This window comes from Juglans regia, chromosome 3, assembly GCF_001411555.2.
Source record: "Juglans regia cultivar Chandler chromosome 3, Walnut 2.0, whole genome shotgun sequence".
Classification (NCBI taxonomy): domain Eukaryota; kingdom Viridiplantae; phylum Streptophyta; class Magnoliopsida; order Fagales; family Juglandaceae; genus Juglans; species Juglans regia.
In genome coordinates this window covers 8486629-8507199 of record NC_049903.1, presented here as the reverse complement: position 1 = coordinate 8507199, position 20571 = coordinate 8486629, and the positions used below count along the sequence as shown (strand labels likewise).

The following is a 20571-nucleotide window of genomic DNA, read 5'->3' as shown; positions in this document are numbered from 1 at the left end:
GCCGGAACGGAATAGTGACCTATCCCATGCCGGTTACTATTCTAGTACGAAACATTTCGATAATTCCAACCTGAACGGAACGGATTCAAAACTTTGCTCCAAACATCTAAAGAAGAGGGCACTCCCATAAGATATGCATGATTGTTTCCTCAGCTCTATGACATATTGGATATGAGAGGTCTTTCACTATGCTCTTCTTGCATAAATTATAACGGGTAGCCAGCATATTGTTGAGAGTCTTCCACGTGAAATTCTTAACCGCATTTGGAACATCCAAAAGCCAAATAACTTGCCAATATGTAAAAGCCCCGTTATTATATGAAGAACTCCTTTTGCAAGGATTATGGATAGTTGAAGATGATATGCACTTCTTACAGAAAAACACCCACTACTTGTACCACCCTATATTAGTTTATCTTCTCCATTTTGAAAACTTAGTGGCAATTTTAGAATCTCTTGAGCATCTTCGTAGTGAAATAAGTCTCTAATCAAGCTAGTATTCCACCATTTGGTGTCAGGATCAATAAGTGATGCAACCCTTGTTTCCCTGGAAACAACTAAAGATGGAGCAAAGCTAGACATATACAATGGCCTAGGAAGCCATCTATCACCCCAAATACTGATTCTTTGTCCAATGACAACCCACCATATTAGTGCTTCTTTAAATAAATCATGGAAATTCCACATACTTCTCCAAATAAAAGAAGGATTTTTGGCCAAACTAGACATCAAAAAATCTCTACCTGGGAAGTACTTTGTTGCTAGAGGTTTTTAATTGGTTGCCTTGTGATGGCAGCCTCTCCGGCCATTTTTGAAATTTTTTTTAAAAGAAAAAATCGAGTATTAATTCATCATAAACTTTCTTTAAAACACTCTAATTACACTCAATCATATTTTTATAGTGAGTCTATCACTTTTTGAAAACACTGTCAAACCATCATTTTAAAAAGTTTTTATACTATTAAAAAAACTCTTACACAATTCATGAAACCATGTAAGATCCAAATATTCCAAACAAGGTCGAAGAAAACCTAAACAATTTAATTAAAGTTAAAGTTATTATTAATATTTTAAAAATGAAGCCTCTAATTTAAGACTGGATGCAAATAGGACCCATCTAATCCCGACCGAAATTGACAAGTCCAAGGTTATATAATTTGGCCCATAGCCCAAACTTATGGGCCATCGGGTTAAGTTGGACTGATATTTGGAGTTGAAAGCTCGGTAATTAATCTGACCCGACCAGCTACCAATGACTTAAACGACATGATCTTGATGGCAAAAGAGTGAACGACATGGGCTTGATCAGACTGTTCATAAAATGACAGATCATCATTCTGTTCCTAATCCAACAAGCTTTCACCTTATCGCAACGTTTCAGAGCCGAGGAGAAACGGTCGTCAACCTAGCGCCAATTCCTAGTCCGTTCCGTTACGGTTTGTGAGAAAATCCCACGAACCAAACACACGAGAGAGAAGTCCAAAGAAATAAACGACCTAGTATTTCCCACCATTACAGCAGGTTTTTCAGATTTCTTGGTCGATTCCTCGAAAGCCTTTTCGCTTCTGAATTCATTGGCGCCCTGGCAACCTTTATATAAGTATTTCAATCTGCATTTTGCGTTTTTATAATAATATTTTTACATTTGTGTAATTGTCTTCAACTTTGTGTCATTGTTGATGCAGAAAGTGAAAAATAGTTTCTTGGGCCCCGTAAGTTATTTAGGGTTTTGATCCGAGGTAGAACGGCGTTGGTCTTGTTTTATTTTGCGTTAGTTCATTAGTGAGCTGAGATTTCTAACTCTTGATCAGATTGACTGAAATGGTTAATGCAGTTCAAAATATAGAACTGTTGGGCATTAGGATAGAATTCTTTTGCATGAAATTTTTGAAAGGGTGTGAACTTTTTGTGGTTTTGTGACTTATATTGTACATTTCTTTTTGTGATGCTATATCATTCATGGCAGTTTGTTTCTGGCATTTTTTAAATCCTAAGATCGACCTAGCTTACTTGGAGCCAAACCTATGCCTATTGAGAATCTTTAGGTTGTTCTGTTTTGTATCGGGTCTTCTGTTTTATTAAAATGTAAACTTTTTTCTTCGGATACTTGTTTTCGTCCTGAATTTTATGTTTGTTATTGTTTGTGATGATCATGTCTTTCTGTAAACGGAAGATTTAGATCTATTTTGCCAAAATGAATTTTGTAACATATAAATATAGATAGGTATGACTGTTGAATGGTCCTGTATGCAAATGTCAGTAAACAAGGACGATTTAGTTCCATGGCTGGATTTCTGAACTTTCCTCGAGCTTCTTGTTCACAATTCGAAGTTTTAGATGCTGCTTCTCTGTTCCATTCTTACCTCCTATTGGGAGAAAATCACTATTCTATTCTTTTTTTCACCAAATATTGGTGGAGATAAAGAACTTCCTGTGGATCTTGATGTTAAATTGTTAATCATGAAATAAAAAATATTGTTGACCATCTTGTGAACATTAGGAGATTTTGGGAAGTCTTGACTTTCTCAGCTTGGTTTATATTACTTTTTTATGCTTAAAGAATTTATTGATATTATAAATTATCCAAGTGTTTTTAGTCTGTTGATTGTTTACATGTGATAGGATTTACAAAATTTATTCCATACAGACAGAATAAAATTATGCTCTTATGAAGTAAAACAGTCGGGATTCTTGAATTAGAATGTGAGCTTTTTTTTCTATTGTTGATGAAAAATGATACATGATGAGAATTGCTGTGAAGCAAAGAGGTTTGGATAGTGAGTTGAGATGGGATGAGTTGAGATAAAAGTTGAAAGTTGAATAAAATATTGTTAGAATATTATTTTTTAATATTATTATTGTTTTGGGATTTGAAAAAGTTAAATTGTTTATTGTATTTTGTGTGGAAATTTGGGAAAGTTGTAATAATTAGATGAGATGAGATTAAATGTTTTTTGTGTCCAAACCTAAATGTCGTATAAGTGGATCAGACCAATAATAAGTGCGTCTTCAAATATTTCATTGCATCATGGTGTTTTAACATTACTATATGACATCTAGAGGTTCAGATGAAGAGAGAACAATTCATGAGTTTTTGCTTTAAATCATAGTTTGGCTACCCACCCAACTTAGCCAAATTTCCATGTCATGAATTCAGCTCTGGCTTCAGGGCTTAACATAGATTATGCAGGTTGAGCTAATTTTATCTCTATAGTTTTTGTTCACTTGCTATAAAAAATTCATTTATATGAAAAAGCTTTTTTTTTTTTATGAATTAGGACGATGGTGGCATATTTACTGTAAATGTGTATTTCTATCATTTTTTACTGTCTCTCTCTTTGTTGCTAAGGTAGCGTTCTAAGTAATACTTTTGGTCTTTTGCAATTTTGGATGCATAATTAGTGGCTCATATTTAGGACATGCGTACAAGTTTTGGTATGGGTTTCTACATGACATGTTTGTAATGGTTGCTTAACTATTGAGGTAGTCCTGCAGATCCCCTCCCTTCCCCCAAAAGAATTGTAGTTTTGTTGGACATGCTACTCTTATCAACATTTTATCCTGCACTAGGATGCTGGTGTTATCGTATCTCCTTGGGTGAATCATTCTAGCACATATGACCATAGCTAAGCTTGGTTCATGTTACTTATATATATAAGTAACATGAACCAAGCTAGACCATATATATATTTATATAAATCAGTCATGGAGTAAGTCGTAGCTCAGCAATAATCATATTGGCACAGGTATATTAATTTATCAATAATCTGAGATAATATGAAAATTGAATATCTTTGCCAATAAACTGAAGCATAATTTAGTGCAATATATGCACTCTTGGTAGTGGTATTTAAAATCAGCAATTTTATATCATTGACCAAGTATTTTGCAAATCATAAAATTGGTTTTTCTTTATTGTTTGCAGGGAAAATTTCTAAGGCCATTGTAAAACTGTCATTTGCATCCATTTGTGCAAGATGGACCAACAGAGTCAAAGAACCAGTTCTTTTTCTCCTGCAGACCTCCCTATGAAACGGAAACGTGGTCGTCCACGCAAGGATGAAAATCCGGTGATTGGGAAGAGGAATCCCATGATGGCTGCATCTGACAGCATGAGGAAAAGTAAAGAAGTAACGGATACAAGTGATGATGTTAATGGTGGCATGGTGGGTCAGGTGGTCACTGGTGTCATTGAAGGTTCATTTGATGCTGGATATCTTCTTAATGTTAAGGTAGGGGACACTGACACTCATCTGAGGGGTGTTGTATTTCTTCCTGGACGGTTCACTCCAATTACGGCAGCAAATGATGTTGCTCCACATGTTAAGATGTACAACAGAAAGGAGATCCCAATTGCAGTTCTCAACCCTCAAACAGAGCTACATAATTCTGTTCCCCTATCAGGACAAGGTGGTAAGCAACCCACTGAGCTTGAAACCCGCGTACCTGAGCTTTCAGATCAATTCCTAACTCCTGAGCTTTGGACTCCAATCCAAAATCCACCCAAGAACGAATCTGCCTCTGTTGTGGTAACTATGGCTGCCGACGTGCCAAACAATGATGCAGGTCTTTCCTTGGGAGGAAATGAAGTGCCACCGCAAACATTGGACTCTGGTCTTGAGAGCCAATCTACATCTACTATGGCACAGCCGGATCATCACAAGGCTGTTGAACATGACGAGGCATTGCTGGAATGTGAAGCTTCCCCACTGATAAAAGGATCTAAACCGGAATCAGCTTCTGGACCAGTTGTTGACATAGTGCCAGGTGTTGAAATTGCTACTAAAGAGCCTCAAATTCAACATCAGGACGTTAGTCTTGACCTTAAGCAGAATGAATTGCTTCATGACGAAGTGAAGAACCCAAATCTTGAACTCCAAACTCCTGTATTTGCGGAACACAAAGCCATGTCTCCTGAACAGATGAAGGAGCCCGTGGAAATTTTGATGGAAGAGCAGGTCTCTCCACAGAAAGATATAGCACAAGATACACAACCGGAGCTTGCTATTGAGACTTTACGTGGAACTGGCGCGTCCCTCTCAAATGGAAGGCCTGCAAGTGATTCTGCTGACGCTGCTGAGTTGGGCTCACACCCAATGTTGCAGACCAGCCAACCGGCAATGATGTTAGAGGGAGAGGTTACTCCAGCAGTGTCCAAGCTTGCCTCCAAAGAATATGTTATTTCAGGAATTATGGAACCCCAGATCCATAGTTCTGGTACCACGAGCAATATTGAAAATGGTGTCAAAGATGACCTGCTACCACAATCTTAGATCCCTACAATAGGACCTGAGAATTTTTCTTGAAATTAAACATAGGAGAAAGGATATGAGGATAGTGTCAGGTTTGATGATAATAAATAGGTAGCAGGACGGTCATGGTTCTCATGGTTAAGTTGACGCTTGAATACAACACTAGTCTCCTCCTATATCTGACAATTCTTCAATGGTTGGTTTTGTTATCTTTGTAAGCTCTGTCAAGTTATTCTCTTGAAAATTAATGTCAGGTTTTATCTTTATCTGGTGATGATTTACCCATGATATTTCTGTAGGCTTTGTGCTTAGTATTTTATTAGTTTTTGGTCCAGCTTGCCTACGCACACTATTGTTAGAGAAAAATTCTACTCACCATCCTCACACCACACATCATACATAATTTTTTTTTTCTTTTACTAAATATATGGTATATGAATAATCAGTAGAGAAATCAATTAGTTAAGAAGAATAAAACAAAACAAAAAAAATCAAAAATATTTGTGGTGTGTAGTGTATGAGGATGATGAGTAGCAAATCTCATCTAATTTACTTAATTATATTATAAAAAAATTCTTATTATAAAGTAGACTTGAAAAAAAAAAAACAATACTGATATTTAGGGATGTAAATTTGAACCGGAAAACCGGTCTGAGACTGGTTCTTGTAACCGTAAAATCGGTTGGACTTGATCCGATCCCAGTTTCATGATTTCCAAGACTGGACCAGTCCCGTTGGGGGAAAAAATATAAAAATTAATATTTTATATATATATAAGTTTTATTCAAAATTAATATTATATAAAATATTTTTTTATACATGAGTTTTATATATAATATATAATTATATATGAAATTTTATATATATAAGTTTTATATATAATATATAATTGTATATGAAATAATTTCATATTATAATTTATAAATTATAACATAAAATGTTAGTCTTAAATATGAACATTTGTAATTTGTTTAATCATATGTTATTAATATAATTATATATAAGACAATGTTATTATAATTAATAAAATAAAAGTTTAATCTTAAATATGAAAATTTAATTTATCATTTGCTTTAAACATAAAATGCATATTTAAATTATTAATAACATTTTATTTATAAGTTTATAACTATACTAATATATAACTAATAATGATATATTATATATAACTAAATAATAACTTTATTAAATAATCACTTTATTAAATAATGATATATTAATTAATACTAAATTACTATACTAATACTATCACTATAATAAATTACTATACTAATATTATCACTATAATACTATCAATAATATAGTTATAATAAATTAAACTCACTATAACAATTAACAAACTCACTATAGCTATAGTTATAGTCTAATATAGCTATACTAATAGTCTAATATTAATATTATTATATAGTTTAACTGATACTAATAGTCTAATATAGATTATAGTTATAGTTATACTAATATAGTTATACTAAATCACTATAACTAATACTAATACATAACTATACTAATAGTCTAATATTAATACTATTATATAGTCTAATATATTATATAGCTATAACTAATACTAATATAGATATACTAATATTAATAGTATAACTATATATAATAGCTATACTAATATATAACTAATGCTAATAGTCTAATATAAACTATAGTTATACATGTATTAATATAGTTATACTAAATCACTTAACTATATATAGTATTAGTATTAGTATATAGTATTATTATGATAGTATCACTATAATAGTATAATATATAGTTAGTATTATAATATATACTATAGTATACTATATATACTATATATTAATATCACTATATATATAATTAATATATACACAAAATATATACCATACTATATATTATGCATATAGACTCAATTTTAGTCCCAAAGGCCAAACGTCGTCGTTTAATACTATTACGGTTACATGCCCCCCCTCCCCCCCGGGCGCTCGAGTCCTCTACCATCTTTGCTCTACCTCTCGAGTCCCTGAGTCCCCGCAGTCGTCTCTCACGCTCAAACCCTCACCATCGACATTGTTGGTCCGTTTTGTTCTCCTCCACTTCCAATTGCTCCCGAGGCTACATAATCACAAATATTGTTTATTTTCCAAATCTTACATTTACTTCATAAATAATTACAATGTTTCAATTCATTGCCAATTGATTCATTTCATTTAGGGTTTTTATCGAATTTACAGATTTGAGATTTAGGGTTTTTTACAGATTTCAAAATCTGATTAGGGTTTAGATTTTATAGTTTTTTTTTTTTTATTTGTATAGCTTCCCACCAAGCTGAATCTGTATTTTATAATTGTGGAATGTATAATTTTATATTTTAAAATTTAGGGTTTATATATGTTGTATAGCTCCCCATCGAGGATGAACATGTATAGTTCCTTATCCAGCTAAAAATAGCTTGATTTCTTTTCTTTTTGTTTTTGTGGGTAATTTTGTTTGTTTGTTCATATATATATATATATATATGTTAGTAGATTTGAACTTGATAAATTTTTTTGGGTTGCGTGGATGTCAATTAGTGATTCTAGTGGTTTGGTTTTATTGTGTGTTCTTGAATCATTACAATGTTTTCTTGCATTGTGTGTATTCTCTATTTGAATTTCTTTATGTGTGTATTATGAGTGTATTCTTTTTGTGTGTATTCTTTATAATCTTTCTTGCATTGTATGTATTTTCTATTTGAATTTTTTGATATTGCATTGATGATTTTTCTTTCTCTATTAATCTTTATTATGTGTGCATTGATATAAGGAACTCATAAGCTTTTTCTCTTGTACTATGTAACGAGAGGTAGGGTACTTTGCCCCTTTGGCTTGTAGTTGCAATTCATGCTTGATATTCTTTTATATCAATTTATTTGGTGTCCATTGAACACTTATAAAAAAAGTCAGTTTTGGTTTTTTTTTTCTTTTTTTTCTTTTTTTTTTTTTTGTGAACTGGTATCAATATTTGCATAACTGCATATTGTAAAAACTTTAATAAGCTTCTGATTTAGGGTATATTTTGTTGTTACAAATTTTTTTCTTTTATATCAGATTTTATATTTTTATAGCAGATTTTTCTATAGCAGTTTTTTTGTTATGGCAGATTTTTTTATAGCACATTTTTTATGGCAGCAGTTTTTTTGTGACAGAATTTTTTTTATGGTAAATGATTAAAACCGGAAAATTGGGGATCAGAACTGGTAAAACCAAAAATATCGGTTTTGAGAAATAATTGATGCGTAATCAATTTTTAAAAATGTAAAACTGATACATACCAATTCAATTCTAATTTTTGTTTAAAATCAAATCGGACCAAACCCGACCAGATTCAACCCTACTGATATTCTATCATAGTTTTGAGTATGATTTGAATCATTTGATTTTGATTCATTGCCGCAGGCCCAGACTGACTATGGATTAAGCCCATATTCCTTTCTAGACAAAGGTACCAATATCCCTCTCTGTAATTCATTTAAACGCCGACGTTCTATTGGCAAGATAAAATAATACTCTTCCTCTCGGAGCTCCATCGTCATCGTCTCCCAGAAGTCGGATCGTGGACCAATTTGTCTGCAAACAAGAAGATGTGATTAGGGATTGTGAAGCTTTGTCTTGCGGAAAAAGATGGACATAATCTCCCAATTGCAAGATCAAGTCAACACGGTCGCAGCTCTAGCCTTCAACACTTTCGGTGCACTCCAGAGGGACGCTCCCCCTGTCCGACTCTCTCCTAATTACCCCGAACCACCACCTAATCCCACCGACGATGCCGCCGAAGCTCCCAACACCTCCGAACAACCCAAGCTCCTCGGCGCCGGTCTTGTCAAGGCCGCTAAACAGGTTAACTGATTTTAGACCTCAAATATTGTCGTGATTTTCCATCATTTTGAACGACATATATACATTCAATTGCATTTCTCTTTTAATATTTTCAGAAAATTAAATGGTTCAAAATTTTTGTTACTTCAGCAATCAGCAGTTTCCTCCTCATACTGGCAGCGGACTACTGAAATTTAGGAAGCATGTCCGGTTATGTTTGAGGAAACTTACTGCAAGTTTGATTGATTTACTCGGAATGAAATTTGTATCAATAGCCAAAAAAGATGTAAAAATTTTCAAATATATGGAAAAACTTTGGGATATGATTACTTGCTTTCTGTTGATCCATCCGCGTAGGATTTGACAATAACATCTTGTTTGTCGACGTATTCGATTCTGTCCCGACTATATGAATGCTAACGCTTTGTGCTTTCGTAGTTTGATGCGCTGGTTGCAGCACTTCCATTGTCCGACGGAGGTGAAGAAGCTCAACTGAAAAGGATCGCGGAGCTCCAGGTATGGAGTTGACTGACTGGCCAACAGCTCTCACATGGTGGATTTTAACAATTTAACATCTTGTCTCTAAAGAGTTTCCAATGTGAAACATGATTGCGCAGGCTGAAAATGATGCTGTCGGCCAGGAACTTCAGAGACAACTCGAAGCTGCAGGTATGTCTCTGGCCTTCTGCATAGTCTAATCTTTCATTAAAATTCATGTACGATTGCGAAGCACTCTCTCATTGCAATTGTTTAGAGGAAAAATAGCCAGAAAGAGAAATTTTATTCAAATGCCTACCAAAAGGTACTAGTTTTGAAAATTACTATTTATTATCTTTTTTATCATCCATTTGGCATCATATGATTAGAAAACTATGTGATATTTTTAATTCCAGACATTTGATGCCACATTAGAGGATGATGAATAGCAATTTTTGCTAGTTTATAAAACCCTGGTTTCTGTCTTACTTGATCTTCGATGTGTGCACGAGCACATGGGATATATGGATGGATCTTCTGTCAAGCGATCCACCTCTTTTAGGCATCTTCAGATGGTCTGGCATCTGTTTTATATATCTCTGGGACACTGGTGTTTGATTTGTAATACAACAATCCTTTATCTGACGCCTATAGAAAAGTGAATAACAAATATTTTGGATGATCATGGTTCTAAGCCAAGACATTTCGCTTTATTTGTTCCTTATCTTGCTAAATGAAAAATAGTTTTGTTACTGCTTGGATGTAAGAATCTCATTGTTTTATGGTGGTGCCAGAGAAGGAGTTAAAACAGGTCCAAGAATTGTTCGGTCAAGCAACAGATAATTGCTTGAACTTGAAGAAACCAGATTGAAGAAAAGTGAAACGCATTGTCTTTTAATCATGCAAAAATATTATTGGGGGATGATTTCAGCTTTCAAAAGTTAGTTGGTGTGTAGTGGAGGTTGTTGATGCAAAGCCTTCTAATTTAGTGACTTCAAATTCAGTGTCTTAAGTTTCAAACTCCAGAAAGATGGTAAAGACAATTTGCCTGTTTGGCATTTTTTCCCCCTCCATATATAAGTACTTATATTTGGCATGTTATTTGACGACCTTAAGAATCATTTGGTGGCCGAACTGACAGTTTTAATTAGGGTTGCATGGACTGAATCAGAGTTGGCATCCAGGAAATCCAACTCCGACTCCGACTTTGTCAAAGTTTGAGTCTGAACCTGATATGCCTATATCTTAAGATATTGACGGGCTACCCTATTTCACACTAGCCATAATGGATAGCTCCAACTCCGACTTACATAGGCTTCAATCATACTCCAACTTCGATTTATCGGAAGCAGAGTTAGATTTTGACTTTTTTTGTTTCATATTTAGCTCATTTTTAACAAGACTTTACGTATAACATATTATTTTTTTGTGGGCTTCCGCGTTTAAGTTTACTAAAAACACTACAAAAAGAAAAAGAAACATATTTTAGATATAAAAAAATAAAAAATATAACTAAAAATATAAAGTAGGCCCTTTAGCCTACTTTTGATATACAATTCATCTTTGGAACGGCATATCCTATGTAATGGGTTTATTGGAAGCCAATAAGAAAGTGATATGCCAGCTAAGCACATATTAACAACTTGAACCGCATCGCACCATAGCAACAAAATGAAACCCTAGGAACCCACCATAGTGCATCGCCTTCATTGACAGAAAATCCCATCGACCAGAAAATGTCACTGACCAGAAATATGCATCCTTGTGAACCCACTTCGACCTCCGGTGAACCCACTTTGACAGGAAATCCCTATGAACCCGCATCGCACCATCTCTGTGAACCCACATCTCACCAGAAAATCCCTTTGCACCATAGCACGTCGTACGACCTTCAATCTTGGTGGAGGAGCTCCAGACCAGACCAGCGCACCACACTGTAGTCGTAGGAACCATCCTGAACCTGCTGCCCTCCACACACTACCCATTTTTTTGTAGTTCATCGACATCTTTTGTTCTGCAAATTACACGGTATGCATCATTCTGCTTCTGGAAAGTTACTGAGTAAGAAGGATATTGCGTAGCCATCTTGCATTATTTGATCTTAGCAGATTGAATTTAACACATTAACCAAATATTTTCCTGATAGTGAATAATACGATCTATTCGATGAAGAATATGAGTTGTTTTGACCATTTGATCTTGTTCTAGCCGTGGATCTCAAAAAGAAGAATATTTAGATTTATCATAAAGTTTTAATATAGGTAGCTAGCTTTGTATCATTTGAATATTAGTCAATGAATTCTATCATGGATCCCCTGGCCAATTCCTCTTTCCCACTTCATTTTTATCTTGAATCTTGACAAAGTAATACAAGCTACCATGTTGTAAGGACCAAAAAAAAAAAGTATCTGTCATGGAGGGTCCACCATAGGAATAGCTTTTCCTACCCCAACGTTCAAGGGTTCATCGTCTTGCATGTCATGGTGTGTGTGTATGTGTATATATACACCATGAACAAAGAAGGCTGCATCTATAACCCTTTTGTCTTTGGTTCTTCTTCTGATATTGCTATCTCTTTCGCTTTTAATATTTTTGGCCTTCATTCGTTTGCGAAAAAATAGATCAGAAGAGAAGATAATGGCAGTAGAGTTGGTGGGAGGAGCATTTCTATCAGCATTCCCACAGGTGTTGTTCGATAGGGTTTCGTGGGAAGGAGAGAGAAAGAGAGCTCCAACAGTGTGTGTTTCGGTGGCTGAGACTTGAGAGAGAGAGAGGAGGAGGAGGAATCCGACCTTGGGAATTTTTTTGTTCCTCTGCAATGCAGTCCACCGTTGGGAGGATATGGGGTCTCTGTGGCAGGCTACCATTGGTTGCTGTTATTTGAAGAATATTGGACATATATGCGTGAAGATGTTCTCTTTGATATAATATCATTCATACTAAAACCGATAACAAAAATAAAAAATAAAAAGAAGAAGAAGAAGAAGGAGGAGGAGAAGAAGAAGAAGATATTATATTATTCATAATTTCATACATATTAGTGTCTCAGGCTCTAAAAAATCAACTAAAAACAATATAAGTAATTGTTCAATGATCTAGCCAAGGCCTAAACTAACACCCAAGGCCCCAAATAACAGCTAACAAGTAGCTAAGCAAGAGCAATCATGAGTCATCATGGTCCAATGGCAATATCCATCATCCAAACATTCATTGCTAAATAAATTACAAATAGGAAACACAACCAACCATCTAAATACAAGCTAGATATTGTATTCGAATCTAGTTACATAATATTAGAATATAGATAATAAATTAATAGACTTATAATATATACATTATACATGGTGTGAAGGAACAGCATCAGTAGTGGTAGTATGATTCTATCCATTCGAGTTTAGGTCTATCGGTGGGTTGTCCTAGACCTTTTTTTTTTTTTTTTTTTATAATAAGTTCTAAACTTTTTTATATAAGTATAGGGACTGTGGTGGCGCGTGAGGAACACGCGCCATGCACCACTCTAGGAGTGTGGTAGTCTAGCATTGCGCGTGGCGATCAGTTGGATCTTAAGGATTTGAGGTCGCTGGCCCCAGAAATGCAGCACGTGGCGGCAACAGGAGCTTCTCGATGCGGTGGCGTGTGGGTCTCACGCTTCTTTGATCCGCTCATATGGCTCACACGCCACTCCGTTCGGCAAAATTATTTGACCGTCTGAAAGATTGGCGGCTAAGGAATCCTGCAGTGGGGCACGTGGTGGTCGCTGGGCTCCGGTAGACAACAGATTGGCGTTTCTCCTTACTTTGTACGAAAAAAAAAAAAAAAACACTGGAAAAAGAAGAGTTGTATAGTATCTGGACTAGCCAGATGGGAATAGGGAGGGAGGAGCCAAAGCTCCATCGCCCCTCTGGGTTGAGAAGACTAGATTTTGTTGGATGGGTTTTGGCTGGGTAGAGAGCAAAACGCTAGGAGAGAAATCGATGATTCCTACTTGAGTAAGGGCCTACTTGACGTTGCATCAAGAGTTTTAAAAAAGTGTTTAAATAATCTTAAAAATCCTATAATTATAAATTTAAGTTGTTTTGAGTACTACATATTAAAATACGTTTTAAACTCAAATACGTTAAAAAATATGTTTAAACTTTCCTCAAACGTGTTTTTCTAAATAATGCAGAACATAGTTCCAATTTTAAAAGACTATCGATGTAAGAAAATACTTATAAAAAATTCATATAATTACAATTTTGCCCTTTGATATTATCATAGGCACAACACTACAACTTTCAAATGACTTTTTATGTCATTTTTACCACAGACATCACTTTTTATATTATTTGCAAACAAATATAACATGTTTGAAAGTATTTTAGATATATAGTTACTAAACAATAAATTATTTTTTAGTAATAGAATTTATTACTTAAGCTCTCAAACTATAAGTTTTATGCTACACGTTATATTATCCACTGCAATCTTAAACATGCACTAAATCTTGTGGGATGCAGTAATTGAGGGTTCAAGTTATTGGCTAGTAACAAAGATGATGAGTGAGGCTCTTGGTGGAGGTCGCTGTGACTGAATACCAGTGTTGGTAGCTAATGGATTGTTCAAGAATGCGATCAAGGCGTCCATTGTGTTGAATTTAGTGTTATGGCAACCGTTTTCTGAAACATATAATGAAATCAGTTTTATTTGACGTTTTAATTTTTAACATTTTTATAAAAAAAAAAAAAAAAAAAATTGTTACTATTCATCTTAAATTTTGTAAAACTCGATCTAATCCTAGACTCACCTCCATGAAGAAGCCCTCTATGAGCTCTCTTTCCCAATCTAACACTCCCATCTTCCCAATTTAGGTTGCTCTCTTTCCACCTCTGGTCGGGGTTGGGCTCAGAAGAGCGAGACCGGTGAGTTTTAACATTCGACTCGTACACAAAAGCCCAATCCTTGAGCTCATTCCAAATCTCGACGAAAAATATATTCGTGGGGGTATTATTATCCAGCAACGCAAGGTTAAGGTGGCCAAAATCATGAACACAAGCACAGCAACAAGAACAGAGAATACTTTCTCATCAATTACACCCTACCATCAACACCATGGGGGTGAAGAGTCCACGCTAGCTCACACAAACCAACCATCAAAGAAAGTACATATGCCTTAGAATTGCAAAACCTTATCAGGAACACAATATTAGCAAGTGAATATGTTAACAAGACACAGAAGAAGAATCGGTCTATATTGGTTTTCCTTGGAAAGGCTAGGAAGAGCATCAAAGTAGATTCAAACAGGATCTCACTACTGAATTTATTTATTAAATTAACAAAACCAAGGTAGCCATAAAAGACAAACTTGTTAGCTATACCCCGCTTGCTGCTGTGGTGCCTGCTGCTGGTAATTTCCATAAGCATATCCATACATGTTGGGATCTTGGGCAGCAGGGGCATATCCATAGCTTTCCTGTCCATATGCATATCCGTAATAGCCACCATTCCACTGGTTTGGATCTGGCTGAAGCTGAACGCCAACAGAGATACCCTTCACATTAGTCAAATTCACGCAAAAATGGAAACTTTGATGGAGAGAGAATTGGAGAGTGATAGGTAAAACTTACCACCTGTTTGTTTGAAGGACTACGACCCCAAGAAAGTCGAATACTTTGTCCACCCAATTGAGTTCCATTTAACATCCTCAATGCTTCCTCAGCACAGCTTCTGATGTATCACATACACAACTTAAAAACTACACATGCTGTACTATTGAGAAACACCACTGTACACATATCGGGTAGATTACTTATTAAAAATAACTGGTAAATTTACTTGCCTGTCAACAAATTGAACAAAGCCACATCGCTTGCCTGATGGTATCTTAACATGTACTAAATGCCCGTATTGGCTGAAAACTTGTCTCAAATGGTCATCTGTAACGTTAGGATCCAAATTGCCAACAAATATCTGCAGCGAAAGTTGTGGAGTAAGAAACATGTTACAATAAAAGTAACCTCAATGCAGGATACAAATTATATACTCACAGTTGTATTACTTGGATCATTCTCGCTTTGGGTCCCTTGAGCATTCTGGTATGAAGCTGCATGTGAAATATAAAGGTGGAATAAAAGGGAAATAAAAAAAGGAAGTTTTTTGGCAAAACATGATTTAAACAGGTCACCAACAATAGCTCTCCGTTACAAAACACAAAAACAAGCAAATAGAGAAATTGAACTACCTATCACTTATAACAAAATAAAAAAAGGCAGCCTATTTTGCAGTCAAAAGCTAACGAGTCTTCATTGGTAAATCCCAACATACCAAAAAGAAATCTCATTAGCAAATTCCAATGAATATTGCCAGTCAAAAAGAGAACTCCATTTGATGCATGACTTAAATTATCTCCAATATTAAAAGCCTAATGATGAATAGCAACAAAGAGGATTGACAGCATAATCCATCTCCCATGAACCACCATAGCAAAAAGATAAAAAATAAAAAACAAACAATTTAAGATCCAAGATGGAGATGCCCAGGAAAAGAAAGAGAAAAGAGAGAGAAGATGGAGAAAGAAAGAGGAGAAGAACAACAAGAAAGCTACCAATAAATTAAACTGCTGTAAAATCTGGCATTAACCACCAAACTTACCATATAATGTCAAGGAAAAATGAAATCACCATCAATAGTTTTATGCAGCCAAAAAATACGATGAAAGACAGGTGGCCAATGCCTGTAGCCATCTCCAAGTGATAAAAACCAATAACATAAACCATTAACCACCAATAGCTTTTAGGGTTTTACAGACAATATATTGTTCACCTGATTCATAAACTACTGAGTCAATATTGCAATCCCAGAAACACTGAAGGAACTTGCCATCTGCCTCCACAGGCAAGAAATGACAAGCTACTGACGAATGATCTACAATTCATCTAACCAGAATAGCCCTTATGAGGAGGAAAATAACTACAAATAACAGCAATATGAAAAAAAACATGGACAGGTGAAGTACCGGCAGAACCCTATTATAAATATGACAGAATTAGGTTGGGGGGGGGGCAAAACAGAAACCAGCCAGAAACGTGCAATTTCTGGCAATTCCAATGATTTTCTAGCTCCACACCTGGAACATATTTTTCTATGGATTGAAATCTATAAACATTGACCAGAATCAAGCATTGTGTAGTGGCAACGAAAACAATAATTCTAGCTAAAACGTAATTGACACAAGGAAATTGGGTAAGATAAATTAAAGAATTAATTATTCTGAAAAACTCTATTAGAAGCACCAACAAAGTGAATAAAACTCAAAAACCAAAAACTCTATTGGACCAATGAAAACTCTCAATAACTAGAAGTCACAAAATGTAACTTGACCGAAAGCTCAACCAAAAGAATGAACTGAAACTTGAATCTGAAAATGTAGCATTAAATGCCACACAAAAGTAAAGGGTAAGACATAACTGGCAAACTGACCTAAGTGAGGCCATGCACTATAAGGGTAACCATTTCAGCTGAAATCAGTTCCAGGCCCCTAGATGACAGAGGCTCTTGACACCCTGCTTTGAGACAACATGAGTTCTATAAGTTCTAAGATTTAATAGCATTTGCAGGGGCCAAATCTTAAGGGAGAGTATAGGAAGGAAATGACTTGAAAGTGCTGCATATCTTCAAGTGCAAAACTTAAAGAAAGCAAACTAAACCATATTGTTTAGAATACAGCAGAAAGAATAACAATTGACTATCTGAAGCTCACCAAAAGAATGTGGCAAATACATACTAACCACGGACACTTTAAACAATGAAAGAACACAGGCTTAGAGTACCGAAATCAAATTCAACTGATCACAACTCTCTCTTAAAATAAAAATACTAAGATTTCACAGGTATCTGATGCATTTTTTTATTTTTTCCATTAAGGCCAGTAAAAAAAAATAACCAGCAAGAGAATTTCGTAACATATTTTCCATACCTTTTGGTTGTTGACCTCCGGTAGTGTTTTTGTTTGTAGCCGGCCCAATTCGCATAGGCCTTGAAGAGCAGAGAACTCCATTCATCTCCGTCATGGCACGCAATTGCTCACCTTCATCTCCAAATTTTACAAAACCATAACCCTTTGTCCGACCAGTGAGCCTATCAATCACAACCTTTGCACCCTTAACTGAGGGATAACGGGCCATGAAGGTCTCTTGTAGCATGTAGTCGGTAACATCAGGAGCCAAATCTCCAACAAATATCGTGAAATCAGGAGTATCATCAGACCGTCTCTCACCCGAACTAAAAGTTGCCCAGTTGAGTCTAAAGTTCTGCCCACCGTTTGGCATTATGGTGCCATTGTACGTTTGAAGTACTCTCTCTGCCCCGGCACGTGTTGAAAACTCAATAAATCCATAACCCTCTGACTGACCGGTCTGCTTATTACGGATCACTTTCACCGATATAATCTGCAAGCACAAACATCTTCCATAATTACGAAAACCAAAATTAAAATCCAGGAATCCTCTAACTTCCCACTTATTTATTTGTGAATTATTACTTAACATTTGGACTAATGATGATATAGTGCTGCTGCTTCAACATTAGCTTTTAAGAATTTTGCTCATGGTATATTCACAAGAATAAACCAACCTTCTTCGTGCTGAAAACATACCAATGAGCCATAAACACCCACAATGTTTCACTACCAAGAAATAACAAAAACATTTATGGGATCCAAAAACTAGCATCAGGAATATTAACTTTAAAAAAATGGCCATAGCGACACAGACACCAGAAAATAAGGAATCAATAAATAGCAACCTTTCACAAAGAAAGGTCAAGAAGGTTGAATGGAATATCATTTTTGAAAGGGACAGTAATGACAGGGAAATGGATGAAGTTAAGGCTCTGCTGGTTAAACTCTACAGTTCAAAATTGGTGCTAGAAAGAGAGGATAGCATGGTGTGGATTCCTGCTGGAAATGCTAAGTTTTCAGTCTCTACTTATTATAGAATTTTGTCAAGCCATAGTAGTTGTGTTTTTCCTTGGAAAAGTATATGGAAAGTGAAAGTTCCCTCTAAGGTTGCTTTTTTCTGTTGGGTGGCTTCTTTGGGCAAAGTATTGGCTACTGATTCTTGTGGAATGGGGTTTTGAGTTGGACAGGATTACATTGGGTAATGCCTAGAGAAGTGGTGGATTTATGTTATGAACCCACTAGGTAGAACTACCCTTGAAAACTAGCTTAATTTAATGGTAGGGTGGAAGGGTTTGAAGGGCTGTAAGAAGGTGGCGAGAGTTTGGAAGATGATTTCTCCTTGTCTTATGTGGTGCATATGGCTTGAAAGAAATGGGAGATGCTTCGAAGATAAAGAACGCTCATTGGGAGATCTTAGGGATTTTTTCTTGAGTACTTTGAGTTCTTGGGTTAAAGCTTTTGTAATGGAGGATAATTTTCTGCAGCTGTTTTAGTTTTCTGGTGTCAGTTTCTTTTCGTTTTTGGAAGTTGTAGGTGTTTCCCTTGTATATGTCCTGTGTACTTGGGCTTATGCCTATTTCTTTGATTAAAATTATTACTTATAAAAAAAAAACAAAGAAAGGTCAAGAAGACGAATCAAACAAATAAACTAATTGGAAACACTAGTAAGGCAATCCGAGATCTTAGAAACCTAAAAGAGAAGATAATAAGTAAACAAGAAAACGTGAAGGAATTCGATGGAGGGGTTGCAGTTTGTACCTCGCCGGTCTGAGAGAAACAAGTGAAAAGGTAGTTCTCGTCCATCCAGTACTGGAGGTCCCCGATCCAGAGGGTGCGGACCTCTTCGGCGCTGGTCGGGTGGGGCTGTTGGGCCTGGGGCTGGACCTGCTGGGGCGCCCACATCTGAGGTGGTGGTTGAGCAGCCGCTGGTGGCTGTGGAGGCATCATCATGTAAGGTGATTGTTGTTGCTGCTGTGGCGGGTATTGCTGCGCCTGTTGGGGCATTATTTGTGGAGCCACGCCCGTCGGAGCAGGTTGCATCATTTTGAGATAGAGAGAGAGAGAGAGGGGGCGCGATGCGGTGAGTGCGTTTTGGTCTGAACCTAACCCTAAAGGGGGAGAGGCAGAGAGTGCGTGTATGAATGTGATGGTATGGGATGGGATTGTGGGGTTAATATTTGACTGGACTGGGTTTATCTCATCTATACTGTACGCTTGGGCTTGGAGATTCGAAGCCAGGGCTTGGGTGGTTGGGCCAATACCCGAGGATATTGTCCGGAGCTTTTTTGTATTTCACAAGAAGTATCAAAGCTACTTATAAAATAAAGAGTTTTGATATACAACTTCCATCATACTTTATGTTTTATATTTTTTTAAATTTTTTAAATTTTAAATTTTTTTTAAATTTATTTTTAGTTTATTCTTTTTAAATTATTTTAAATTTTCTATTCATTATTCATATAATAAATATTTAATAAAAGAAAAAAATAATAAAAATTAAAAATAATATAGAATGTGGAGTGTTAAGAAGTTTTGAAGATTTTTTGTAAAATAAAAGAGTCGGGTACTCTGGTCACAGAGTAGCCTGCTCAATCTTATCACTTTTGAATTTTTTTTTATATTTTTTTAATATATTTAAATATTTTAAAAAAATAAAAAATATTTTAATATATTTAAAATTACTTTTTTAATTACTATGTTAAAAATAAATAAATAAAATTTTAACAAGCGGTATACTTGAACGTATACTTGGAGAGATAAAATAGCTTTTCTCAAAATAAAATAAAAGACTATGACAAAATAGTCTGTTGTAAATTTAACTGTTACGAAATTTTCTTTCTTTAAATGGGCCTGCGACTTGCTATTTTTATGTCATCTCAAACATAATTTTCCTTTTTTCAGCATTTCTCCGTAATAACTTGTCATTTTTCTTTGGAAAAAAAAAAGGTTTTTTACGAACAAAAACGGGAACAAAAAAACCTTCTAGGATTTGACTTTATCTAATTCCAATTGAAACGAAAAATGAAATGGATGAGTATTTTGTGTGTGTGCAGGAATTTATAAACTTGTAAAGGAAAATAAA

General features: G+C 35.4%; 3 protein-coding genes across 5 annotated transcripts; 2 read left to right on the top strand and 1 right to left on the bottom strand.

The window, feature by feature from the left end:
* Positions 1–1331: 1331 nt before the first annotated feature.
* On the top strand, positions 1332–5518 carry LOC108981474. 2 transcript variants are annotated; one of them, XM_018952662.2, is made up of 2 exons: positions 1332–1600; positions 3926–5518. In XM_018952662.2, the coding sequence occupies exon 2, from the start codon at positions 3978–3980 to the stop codon at positions 5271–5273; it is 1296 nt and encodes a 431-aa protein (XP_018808207.2). In that variant the 5' UTR covers positions 1332–1600; positions 3926–3977; the 3' UTR covers positions 5274–5518. The 2 variants fall into 2 exon arrangements, with proteins under 2 accessions (XP_018808207.2, XP_018808209.2); XM_018952664.2 differs by having other exon boundaries at positions 1363–1521.
* Positions 5519–8727: 3209 nt separating this feature from the next.
* On the top strand, positions 8728–10654 carry LOC108981477 (mediator of RNA polymerase II transcription subunit 21). The gene is made up of 4 exons (XM_018952666.2): positions 8728–9097; positions 9515–9592; positions 9694–9745; positions 10348–10654. The coding sequence occupies exons 1-4, from the start codon at positions 8882–8884 to the stop codon at positions 10422–10424; spliced, it is 423 nt and encodes a 140-aa protein (XP_018808211.1). The 5' UTR covers positions 8728–8881; the 3' UTR covers positions 10425–10654.
* A 4027-nt stretch (positions 10655–14681) lies between these two features.
* On the bottom strand, positions 14682–19658 carry LOC108981473 (polyadenylate-binding protein RBP45-like). Of its 2 annotated transcripts, none has more exons than XM_018952660.2 (6): positions 19248–19658; positions 17508–17979; positions 15580–15635; positions 15372–15502; positions 15160–15259; positions 14682–15062 (listed from the first exon to the last, which is right to left on the bottom strand). In XM_018952660.2, the coding sequence occupies exons 1-6, from the start codon at positions 19530–19532 to the stop codon at positions 14901–14903; spliced, it is 1206 nt and encodes a 401-aa protein (XP_018808205.1). In that variant the 5' UTR covers positions 19533–19658; the 3' UTR covers positions 14682–14900. The 2 variants fall into 2 exon arrangements, with proteins under 2 accessions (XP_018808205.1, XP_018808206.1); XM_018952661.2 differs by having other exon boundaries at positions 15163–15259.
* Between the last annotated feature and the right edge of the window lie 913 nt (positions 19659–20571).